General features: G+C 39.6%; 1 protein-coding gene across 1 annotated transcript in view; it reads left to right on the top strand.

Annotated features, from left to right (window-relative positions):
* FREM1 (FRAS1 related extracellular matrix 1) overlaps window positions 1-12,316 on the top strand; it is a 172,737-nt gene that overhangs the window by 27,391 nt on the left and 133,030 nt on the right. Inside the window, exons 6-7 of the mRNA XM_056117277.1 lie at window positions 1,847-1,955; window positions 6,275-6,406. Of these exons, the coding sequence (XP_055973252.1) occupies window positions 1,847-1,955; window positions 6,275-6,406 (241 nt within the window). The remainder of the gene's footprint in view (window positions 1-1,846; window positions 1,956-6,274; window positions 6,407-12,316) is intronic.

The raw sequence follows: 12,316 nt of genomic DNA, 5'->3' as shown, positions 1-12,316 counted from the left end.
AACATATTTTATCATGTCTTATGTTTTTCTGAAAAATATTCAGGGTTCATAACATATAATTGCAGGAATCATCTCATGATGATCTATATTGCATCTCCTTGGAGCTGGAGAGCTAACACAGCGGGTATTGTACATGGCCAATAGAGGCTTGATCTCTTGCATCCCATATGGTCCCCCAGAGTTTCCAGGACTCATTCCTGAGTGCAGAACCAGGAGTTTGCCCTGAACATCCCAGTGTGTTCCACCCCCACCCCAATAGTTTACATCTTCTTGGGATATTTGATTCTAGTGTGCTGCTTCGGCTCCCTTGAATTTATTTCTTTGGTTCTGCTTAATTGACTTAATTGACTGGTTGTCTTTTACTTATTCCCTTGAACAGAACACACCAAAATAGGCTGGAATGCCCTTTACATCTGAATTATATCTCATCTTTCTTTAGTGACACCTGGTGTAATACTGACACAACTCATAATAATCTTCAAAATTGTCATGTAGTCTCAGTAGTATTTCAGGGGAACAATTCAAATCTAGATACTTAAAAATATGCCCAGTGGAGAGATACCCCTAGACAGAGGTCTCTAAGGGTATATGTGAGGGTATCGTTGACTTTTTTTGTTTTTGAGCCACACCTGGCAATGCTCAGTAGTTACTACTGGCTCTGCACTCAGGAATTAATCCTGGCAGTGCTTGGGGAACCATATGGGACGCCAGGGATTAAAATTGGGTTGGCTGCATGCAAGGCAGATACCCTACCCACTATCACTCCAGACCCCCTAACTGATATTTTGAACTGCATAATTATCTCTTGTAGAGGATGATCCTGTACACAATAGGATATTAGTATTATCCCTGACATTTATATTCCAGATAACATGTTTAGCTTCCTCTTATTTGTGATCCCCACACCATACCCAGGTACTCAAACCACTCCAGGTTGAGAACCGCTTCTTCAGGCTTATGGTTTTGAAAGAGGCCCCAGTGGTTTCCTTGAACCCAGTTTTTTAAGTAAATGGAGGGGCATTTACAGAAATATGTATGATATATTTTATGTAGTATATATGCTTATCTCAGGTTAAAACTTCTTTCAAGAGAGGAAAATTTAAAAATACTAGTAAGTCAAGGAACAAGGGCTAATGTACAAGAAAGTGACATCGGTTTGTCAAAAATGTTCGTCACCAGCAGAAAACTGCATTTTTTAAATCTTATCTGACACATTTAATAAGTATTTGCTTTGGAGTCACACCTGGCAGCACTCAGGGCTGACTCCTGGCTCTGTACTCAGGGATCATACCTGGTGGGGCTCAACATCATATGTGATGTTGGGGATTAAACACAGGCCAACCATATCTGACATGGCTGACCCGTGTTCGATTCCTCTGCCCCTCTCGGAGACCCGGCAAACTACCAAGAGTATCTTGCCTGCACGGCAATGCCTGGCAAGCTATCCGTGTTGTATTCAATATGCCAAACACAGTAACAAGTCTCACAATGTTACTGGGCCCCCTCGAGCAAATCGATGAACAACGGGAGGACAGTGACAGGACAAATATATATATATATATATATATAATATATATATACACACACTATATAAATGCATGTATATAACAATTTATGTATGTACGTATTTGTTACTATTAAAACTAGGTCAATAATATTGAAAATAGTATTTATGATTTTGACTCACAAAAGTATGCTCATGGTGTGATGCAATTGTTTTAAATTTAAAATAATTTTCAGAACATGCATATGTTTTGTTTTCAGTTGTGATATTGAATATAGAAGAAAGAAGTACTTCAGGCTGTAACTTGTCCTTGTTAGTTCTCATGCAACTCTTTGTTCACAGGTAGAGTTGGAGGCGTATGACTTCTTCTTTGGAAGGAGCGCACCCATCACAGTCCACATCTCCATCAGAACAGCAGATACAAATGCCCCACGAGTGTCCTGGAACACAGGTGATTACAGGTGCCAAGTGGCCTCACCTGAAAGGAGTACAAGAAAGTAAATGGGTCAGGAAAGAAAGGTAGATTTATTCCCCTTTCACACATGAGGCAGCTGAAACCCAAACAGCCTAAGGGCACCAGGTAGTTCATTTTGTTTAGTTTTGATGTTCTAACTGATAAGTTAGAAATTTAAACCCAGAATTTCTCAGTCCCGAAGCCAACTTCTTTTCTCTGTAGGAGATAAACCACAGAGACACCTTTCATGTGACTGAGTCAAAAAAGTGACTTTTTGTGATATTGAACTATAGGTGGACTGAGTGAGAAGAGACTGCTAACTCAAATTATTCAGAGAAACTGAATGAAGGTGTACGCTATAATCTAGTATCCCGTTTTAAAGTTTAATTTTCTTGGAAACCAAAATACATATATCGGAGATTAAACTGTCTTAAAAACAAAACAAAAAGCAAAGAAAACTTTATCTCGTCTTTTATTTTTGAGTGAACTTAAAGTGCAATAGATAAATTTAGGTGAGATTTTGATGTTAATGAAAACCAAGATTTTTTTCAACTTCTGTGAATTTAAAAGTATATAAAATACTTATAAGCAATGGTGGTGGTGTGATTTAAATCACGAGGTGTTTGGGGCTGGAGAGGTTGTACAGAGGCTAAGACACTTGCCTAGAATTCAGGCTTGGTTTTCACAAGTCTGGTTCAAATTCTAACCTATATATAGCCTCCTGAGCACTGCCAGGATTGATCTTTAAATCCAGAAACAGGTGTAGTCCCTGAGCCCCTCTTGGTGTGGGCCAAAACTAAATAAAACAATTAAAAATCCCATTAGGTGGTAATATGAACAAATGGTGTTGTGTGTGAGATTACTTGGTACATGCACGCACCCATAAGAGTTTGAATGTCTGTGAGTTGCAGTAGAGATGGAGAATGCGCGTTCAGAAGACTTATTTATAAGCCTACCTCCCACTCCACATATACTAGAGGGATAGTGAGAGGAAAGAAAGGAATTAGTAACTTAGGAATCAGTGTCACGGTCCTCCCGTTGTTCATCAATTTGCTCGAGCGGGCCCAGTAACGTCTCCATTGGAGACTTTGTTGTTACTGTGTCTGGCATATCGAATACTCTCGGTAGCTTGCCGGGCTCTCCGAGAGGGGCGGAGGAATCGAACTTGGGTCGGCCATGTTGGCTGCGTGCAAAGCAAACGCCCTACCCACTGTGCTAATGCTCCGGCCCTTTAAAGTTTTTAATAATCACATATTAAGTAGATCATTGCTTCAGCACAGATATTTCATCATCTTGATGAATATTTGAAAACTACGAAGCCCAAGTTTGTAACAAGAGCCACTAAACTCATTGTACTATGTCAGACATCAGAATTTTTTTTAAAGGTTTATTAGGTCACACACATCTTATGGCCAGGTCCCAAAGAAGACACAACAGACCCTAGCAGACAATAGGGTATAAATTTTCAGGGGGGATTTTCCACTTTTTTTTTGGCTTTTTGGGTCACACCTGGCAATGCTCAGGGGTTACTCCTGGCTCTGCACTCAGGAATCACTCCTAACAGTGCTCAGGTGACCATATAGGATGCTGGAGACTGACCCTGATCAGCCGTGAGCAAGGCAAATCCCTACCTACTGTACTATCACTTTAGCCCCCAGAATGTTTTTTTAAACTGATATATCACTTATAATGAACTTAATATATGCTTCTTATTGAAAGCTTAGAGAAGATGATAACGATCATGATCACGATGATCCTGTTATTCCTTGATTGCCTCAAGCAGGCCCCAGTAACGTCTCCTTCGTCTTAGAGAAGATGATAAATGGGATAAATAGTATGAAAGTTAATGAATACTTTTATCACCAATGTCTATAAGTATTTTTATTGAGGTACCAGAGTATGTAATATGACTGAAACAGCTTTTATAGTGGCAGAGTTACTCTGCCGGTCCCTCTGCCAATGTTTCCAGATCCCTTTACCTTTATCACACAATCCTTTCCCCTTCATCCTCAGAAATGAATTTTTCTGATTCTTACTGAAATAATCACGGTCACGGTCCTCCCATTGTTCATCGATTTGCTCAAGCGGGCCTAGTAACGTCTCCATCGTGAGACTTGTTGTTACTATGTTTGGCATATTGAATACGTCACGTGTAGCTTGCCAGGATTTGCCGTGCTGGCGAGATACTCTCGGGAGCTTGCTGGGCTCTCCAAGAGAGGCAGAGGAATCGAACCCGGCTCGGTCGAGCTGGCCGCGCTAAATCATATTAATATAATTAATTATATTTTGTCCTGTCACTGTCTTCTCGTTGTTCATCGATTTTCTCGAGCGGGCCCAGTAACGTCTCGATCGTGAGACTTTGTTGTTACTGTGTTTGGCATATCGAATACGTCACAGGTAGCTTGCCAGGCTTTGCCTTAATATAATTAAATTCTATTAATATAAATTATTTATTAATTAAATTAATATAATTTAGCATTTCATCATAAAAACATACTCATTGGACATTTACTTGTAGTTTTCTTGTTTGCTCTTCTGTTGAGCACCATAAATGCTTTGCTATGTGTTGTACTGAGTGCTTTGGGCTTCAAAGTCCTTATTACTGGTGACAGATTGCATGAGCTCATGTTCCCTCACTCCTTCTCCCCTTCCTTCATTCCTTCCTTCACTCTCTCTCTTCCTTCCTTCATTCTTTTTTTTTTCATGCATTCTGTGTCTTAAATTCAGCTTCCCTAGCATACAGACCCTGAGCAGATCACATGCACTTAACCCTTGTGAAAGTAGGAGTAAGGGGTAAAGGCAGTCAGGCAGGAGCAAAGAAAAGGGTGTTCTGACTGAGCCGTCCAAGGCTTTAAAAACTTGAAGTGGATCACTCAGTAGTTCTGATTACATCTCATCTGAAGGAGACATAACCACAGTATATGGGAAGAATTGGAATGGAGCGGGTGAAAAGACGGTGATCCACTTGTCTGAACTTCTTCTTGTCCCAACTATCACCTTTGTTAGTTCTCTTCAAGGGCAACCACCTGCCCACAGTCCCTACCACCTGCACTCATCTATCTAACAACGGTTGCACAAATTCCATCATCTTCATGGCATAGGACTTGGCCATAGTCACAATTGAGGCCGTGCCCACAGTGATCCTAACTCCAAAGGGCAGCTGAAATAACCAGTCAGATCAGAGGATGTGGCAATGATGACACCCAAGCATTTGGACTGTGGGGACATTCCTGGTATTATTGTAGCTAGAAAGTAGACTAAGGTCAAGGTCAGCAAGCAGGAAAACTGAACAGATGTGAGGGTCCACCAATGATTAATCTTAAACTATCATCAGCTTCTGTATATAAAAAAGTTCTTCCTTTCAATATTCTCTGCAATCTATTGGTTGATTCTTTTTTTTTTCTTTTTTGATCACACCTGGCAATACTCTGCACTCAGGAGTCACTCCTGGCGGTGCTCAAGGGACCATATGGGATGCTGCGAATCAGGTTGGCCAGCGTGCAAGGCAAACGCCCTGCCCTTGTATTGCTCCATCCCCTGTTGGTTGATTCTAAGGGAATGTTGTAGAACAGGAATGGTTGATGATGCTATAGCTTCTGATCTCCACTCAGAATTTTAGGTTAGAGACGGAGAGTATCTATTAGGGATGGAAAATCATTTCTTTTTGTAATGACTAGTAATCTTTCTTCCTAGATTTCTACAGCAGGCTAGGACCAAAAGATTATGTTTTAATTTGTTTTATTTGCTTTAGTTTCCTCCAGTTACAAACATTCCCATTAGAGATGGAACTAAAACACAGCCTTAATTGCAATGTGCCAGATAATTTATGTCTAATACCATTAAACACTAGCCTGGCACAATTATTCGATATTTGCCTATTTATCCTATTTTTATTCTATGGTCTATTGAAGTCCCCTGTGTATATGAAAAAGCACTTTTGACTGTGTTGCCTAAAATGTCTGGAAATAGCTTTTGAAAAATTCCTTGTGAATTTGGTTGAACCAGAGACCACTGTGCACATAATATCTGTTCTTTCTTTCAGTCTTTATCTTCTTTCATCATAATGACTCCAAAGAATAGATCCTAAGGAATCAGTGTCACATTGGAGACAAGCAAAAAATTTTAAAAAAGTGTCACATTGGAGAAAAGCAAAAATAACACTAAAAACAGCCACAAAATTCGAGTTTTTTTTAAAAAGCCTGTAAACATGCAATCTTCAGCTAGTTTTCTGAGTGAAAATTAATAATTTTGTCTTAAAATCAGCAAGCTAACTTGTCATAGAACTTCCCAGAATTCCCCTTTACTTTCTTCTGCAGGCCTGAATCTTCTGGAGGGGCAGTCTCGAGCTATCACTTGGGAACACTTCCAGATTGTTGACAATGATAACATTCACGCAGTCCAGTTGGTCATTGTGGATGGTCTCCAACATGGACGGCTAACAGTACGAGGTGAGCATTCTACCTATACACCTTGCATCTCATCAGGCCCATATCTCAATGAATTGTAATGTCCAGAATACCTGGAGATTTTAGGGATCCTTGAACCATAGGACCCAAGCAACATTACATCCTTGGGTTCTTGAATTGAACCACTGACACACATGGTCGAATCACCCCAGCCTCTTGAGCACAACTTGGGAAATCCTCCCCACCCCTCCTAAAGAAATATAATCCTCATTACTTTATTCTAGTTGTATATTCTCCTCTCATTTCTTGACCTTGGAGGAAGGTATTTAAAACTTGTTTCTTTTTTCTTATGTCTTATTTTTATTTTTATAGTTGTTCACGCTGGTTTATTGCATTCCATATTCCAACACCAATCCCACCATCATGACACCTTCCTACCACCATTACTTCCAATTTTCCCAATCACCACCCAAGCCTTTCCCAATAGCAGGCCCTAAATAATTTATTTTATATTGCTTGTTATGATGAATGATTTGCTAAAAATGATCAAAAAATATAACTTTAGAAGAAAGTGTGTGAAGATTGTTGTACTTCACGCTGGAGCAACTGAAACTTTGTATCAGAGATTACTAACATTGTTATAGGTTACATCTTGTGTCTTAATATGTTCTTAATTGAGATTGGTTGTCTTATACTTTACATCCCATCCAATGTGGTATGCTACTCCTGGTATATCAGTGGCATAGAGTATGAGATATTGCTCCAGAAATTCTAAAATTTTGAATGGAGTGATACAACTAGAATTAAATTTTTTTTTATTTTTTATTTTATTTTTATTTTTTTTTATTTTATATTTTTTTATTTTTATTTTTTTTACAGTTGTAGATTTACAATTTTTTGTGCTTGGGTTTCAATTATACAATGATCAGATACCCATCCCTCCACCAGTGCCCGTTTTTCACCACCATGGATAATATCCCTCCCACCCCCATCCCCCCATCCCCCCCTGCCTCTGTGGCAGGGCAATCCCCTATGTTCTATCTCTCCGTTTGGGTGTTGTGGTCTGCAAAAGAGGCATTGAGTGGCAAACATGTTCAGTCCATAGTCTACTTTCGACATGCATCTCCCCTCCTGGGAGGATCCTCCAAACATCCTTTATTTGGTGCTCCCTTCTCTATCTGAACTGCCCTTTCCTCTAGGATACCCGGCTGGCCTCTAAGTTATGGAGTAATCCTCCTGGTGCTGATCTCAGCTATTCTTGGGTATTAATCTCATACTTTGTTACTTTATATCCCCCAGATGAATGCAATCTTTCTATGTCTATCCCTCTCTTTCTGACTCATTTCGCTTAGCATGATACTTTCCATATTGTACCACTTGTATGTAAATTTCATGACTTCATCTTTTCTAACAGCTACATAGTACTCCATTGTGTAGATGTACCAAAGTTTCTTTAACCAGTCATCTCTTCTTGGGCATTCAGGTTTCTTCCAGTTTCTGGCTATTGTAAAGAGTGCTGCAATGAACAAACAAGTGCAGATGTCACTTCGACTATACATTTTTGCCTCTCTGGGATATATTCCCAGGAGTGGTATTGCTGGGTCAAATGGGAGCTCAATTTCTAATTTTTTGAGAATCGTCCAAACTGTTGTCCAGAAGGGCTGAACCAGTGGACATTCCCACCAACAGTGAAGGAGTGTCCCTTTCTCGCCACATCCACGCCAGCATTGGTTGCTTTTGTTCTTTTGAATGTGGGCCAGTCTCTGAGGTGTGAGATGGTATCTCATTGTGGTTTTGATCTGCATCTCTCTGATGATTAATGATGTAGAGCATTTTCTCATGTGCTTTTTTGCCATTCGGATTTCTTCTTTGAGAAAGTTTCTGTTCATTTCATTGCCCCATTTTTGGATGGGGTTGGATGTTTTCTTCTTGTGGAGTTTAACTAGTATTTTGTATATCCTGGATATCAACCCCTTGTCAGATGTGTATTCGGCGAATATCCTTTCCCATTCTGTAGACTGTTTTTGTATTTTGGTCACTGTTTCTTTGGAGGTGCAGAAGCTTCTTAGTTTAAGATAGTCCCATTTATCTATCTCTGTTTTCACTTGCTTGGCCAGTGGCGTGGCATCTTTGAAGATACCATTAGCTTCAATATCATGGAGGGTTTTGCCAACTTTATCTTCAATGTACCTTATGGTTTCTGGTCTGATGTTGAGGTCTTTAATCCATTTTGATCTTACTTTTGTACATGGTGTTAGGCAGAGTTCTGAGCCTATTTTTTTGCATGTAGCCGTCCAATGATGCCAACACAATTTATTAAAGAGGCTTTCCTTACTCCACTTCACATTACTTGCACCTTTATCAAAGATTAGATGATCATATGATTGAGGGGAGATGTCAGTGTATCCAACCCTGTTCCATTGGTCTGCAGTTCTGCCTTTGTTCCAGTACCATGCTGTTTTAATTATTACTGCTTTGTAGTACAGTTTGAAGTTCGGGAGGTTGATTCCTCCCATTTTCTTTTTCCCAAGATTTGCTTTAGCTATTCGTGGGGGCTTATTGTTCCATATAAATTTCAGGAGTGTTTGCTCCATTTCTTTGAAGAATGTCATGAGTATCCTTATAGGGATGGCATTGAATTTATACAATGCTTTCAGTAGTATTGCCATTTTGACAATGTTAAGTCTCCCGACCCATGAGCAGGGGATATCTTTTCATTTCCTCATGTCCTCTTTTATTTCCTGAAGTAGCGTTTTGTAGTTTTCTTTGTACAGGTCCTTTACTTCCTTAGTTAAGCTGATTCCTAGGTACTTGATTTTCTGGGGCACAATTGTGAACGGGATTGTTTTTTTCATGTTGCTTTCTTCTCTCTCACTGTTTGCGTATAGGAAAGCCATGGACTTTTGGGTATTGATTTTATAACCTGCAACTTTACTATACGAGTCTATTGTTTCTAGGAGTTTTTTGGTGGAGGTTATTGGGTTCTCTAAGTAGAGTATCATATCATCTGTGAATAGTGAGAGCTTGATTTCTTCCTTTCCTACCTGAATGCCCTTAATATCTTTTTCTTGCCTAATCGCTATTGCAAGTACTTCCAGTACTATATTGAACAGAAGTGGAGAGAGTGGGCATCCCTGTCTCGTCCCTGATCTTAGAGGGAAGGCTCTCAGTTTTTCCCCATTGAGGATGATGCTTGCTGTAGGCTTGTGGTAGATGGCTTTAATTATGTTGAGGAAGGTCCCCTCTATACCCATTTTGGCTAGGGTTTTCATCATAAAGGGGTGCTGGATCTTGTCAAATGCTTTCTCTGCATCTATTGATATAATCATATGCTTTTTATCTTTTCTTTTGTTGATATGATGGATTATGTTGATTGATTTTCGAATGTTAAACCATCCTTGCATCCCTGAGATGAATCCTACTTGGTCATGGTGTATGATCTTTTTGATGAGTAGTTGGATTCTATTTGCTAGTAGTTTGTTGAGGATCTTTGCATCTGTGTTCATCAGGGATATCGGCCTGTAATTCTCTTTCTTTGTGGTATCTCTGTCTGCTTTTGGTATCAGTGTGATATTTGCTTCGTAGAAACTGTTCGGAAGTGTTTTTGATATTTCAATTTCGTGGAAAAGCTTAAAGAGCATTGGGAGTAAGTCCTCTTTAAAGATTTGGAAGAATTCACTAGTGAATCCATCCGGGCCAGGACTTTTGTGCTTGGGGAGACTTTTTATTACCATTTCAATTTCCTTGATGGTGATAGGTCTGTTCAGGTATTCCAGGTCTTCTTGGTTCAGTCTTGGGAGTCTGTAGGAGTCTAGGAATTTATCCATTTCCTCGAGGTTTTGATGTTCCGTGGCATAAAGCTTCTCAAAGTACTCCCTGAGGATCCTCTGAATTTCTGTGGTTTCTGTTGTAATGACCCCCTTTTATTTCTGATTCGGTTTATTAGGGTTTTCTCTCTCCCTTTCTTTGTGAGTTTTGCTAGAGGCTTATCGATCTTGTTAATTTTCTCAAAGAACCAGCTTTTGGTTTCATTGATCTTTCGGATTGTTTTTTGGGTTTCCATCTCGCTAATCTCTGCTCTGAGTTTTATTATTTCCTTTCTCCTGTTCGGGTTGTGCTCCTTTTTTTGGTCCTTCTCCAAGCTCTTAAGCTGTGAGGTTAGGTTACTTATGTGTGCTCGCTCCTCCTTCCTGAGGAATGCTTGTAGAGCTATAAACTTTCCTCTTAACACAGCCTTTGCTGTGTCCCATAAAATTTTGGTAACTCGTGTTCTCATTTTCATTCGTTTCTAGGAATCTTTTGATTTCCTCTTTGATTTCCTGTCTAATCCACTCGTTGTTCAATAGTGCACTGTTTAATTTCCAGGTGTTTGATTTAGTTTTCTGTTTTTGTGTGTGATTTACTTCTAATTTCAGCGCATTATGGTTTGAGATGATTGTTGATACAATCTCTATCTTCTTAATTTTATGGAGGCATGTTTTGTGGCTCAGCATGTGGTCTATCTTGGAGAATGTTCCATGTACGCTTGAGAAGAATGTGTATTCAGCTTTTTGTGGATGAAGTGTCCTATATATATCTACTAAGTCCCTTTCTTCCATTGTTTCCCTCAAATGAAGTATGTCCTTGCTAAGCTTGAGTCTGGTTGATCTATCAAGAGGTGACAAAGCAGTGTTGAAGTCTCCCACTAGTATTGTGTTGCTATTGATGTCTTTTTCCAAATCTATGAGTAGTTGTTTTAAGTACTTTGCTGGTCTCTCATTAGGTGCATATACATTTATTATTGTAAGTTCTTCCTGTTGTACAGATCCTTTGATCAATAAGAAATGGCCTTCACTGTCTCTTATGACCTTCCTCACTCTGAAATCGATGTGGTCTGATATAAGGATGGCTACCCCAGCTTTTTTATGGAGCTGTTTGCCTGTAGGATTGTTTTCCAGCCTTTGACTCTGAGTCTGTGTTTGCTTTGACTATTGAGATGCGTTTCTTGCAGGCAGCAGAATGTTGGGTTCAATTTTCTAATCCATCCTGACACTCTATGTCTTTTAATTGGTGCATTTAGCCCATTGACATTGAGAGAGATTATTGTTATGGGATTTTGTCCCATTGTTCTGTTAAAATTTGGTGTATTTGAGGGGCCTTTCTTGCCTTAAAGTAGCCCATTTAGTTGTTCTTGTAACCATGGTTTTGAGTCTATGAAGTTCCTGAGCTGTTGTTTGTCTGTGAAACTGTGTGTTGTTCCTTCTATTATGAATGAGAGTCTCGCTGGGTAAAGTATTTTTGGAGAGGCATTTATTTCATTGAGTTTTTTCACTATGTCCCACCACTGTTTTCGGGCCCTGAGGATTTCATCAGAAAAATCAGCTGTGAATTTTAAGGATGCTCCTTTGTAAGAGATTTCTTTCTTCGATCTTGCTGCTTTCAGAATTTTGTCTCTGTCTAAGGTTTTGGTCATTTTGATCAGAATGTGTCTTGGGGTATTTTTATTTGGATTTCTTCTAGCTGGTACCCTTCGGGCCTCCTGAATGTGGTCACAAGTTTTCTTCAGCTCTGGAAACATTGTAGCAATGATGTCTTTGACAGTTTCTTCTTCATCAAGGTTTTCTTCCTGTCCCTCTGGGACTCCAATAATTCTTATGTTACCCCTCTTGGCTTCATCACGATCTTCTCTTGCCATCTGTTCCCGAATTGTGAGTCTCTTTTCCATTTTCTGCTCTTTTCTGGAGAGTCTCTGAACTTCATCTTCGAGTTCATTGATTCTGTTCTCAGCAGCTGTTACTCTGCTGCTGAGGCCTTCCACTGAGCTTTTCAATTCGCCTACGAGATTTTTCAGGTCTGATATTTCTGATTGCATTTTCCTCATTTCTGCCTTCAGATCCTCTTGTCTTCTATTGGCATTGCTTTCCATTGTTTCTTTTAATTCCCTAAGCATCCTAAGTAGCTCCCTCCTGAATT

The sequence above is a fragment of the Sorex fumeus genome, unplaced genomic scaffold (genome assembly GCF_029834395.1).
Source record: "Sorex fumeus unplaced genomic scaffold, SorFum_2.1 ptg000034l, whole genome shotgun sequence".
In the NCBI taxonomy this organism is placed as follows: domain Eukaryota; kingdom Metazoa; phylum Chordata; class Mammalia; order Eulipotyphla; family Soricidae; genus Sorex; species Sorex fumeus.
The sequence above is the reverse complement of the archived record's forward strand: the minus strand, read 5'-3'. Positions and strand labels throughout refer to the sequence as shown.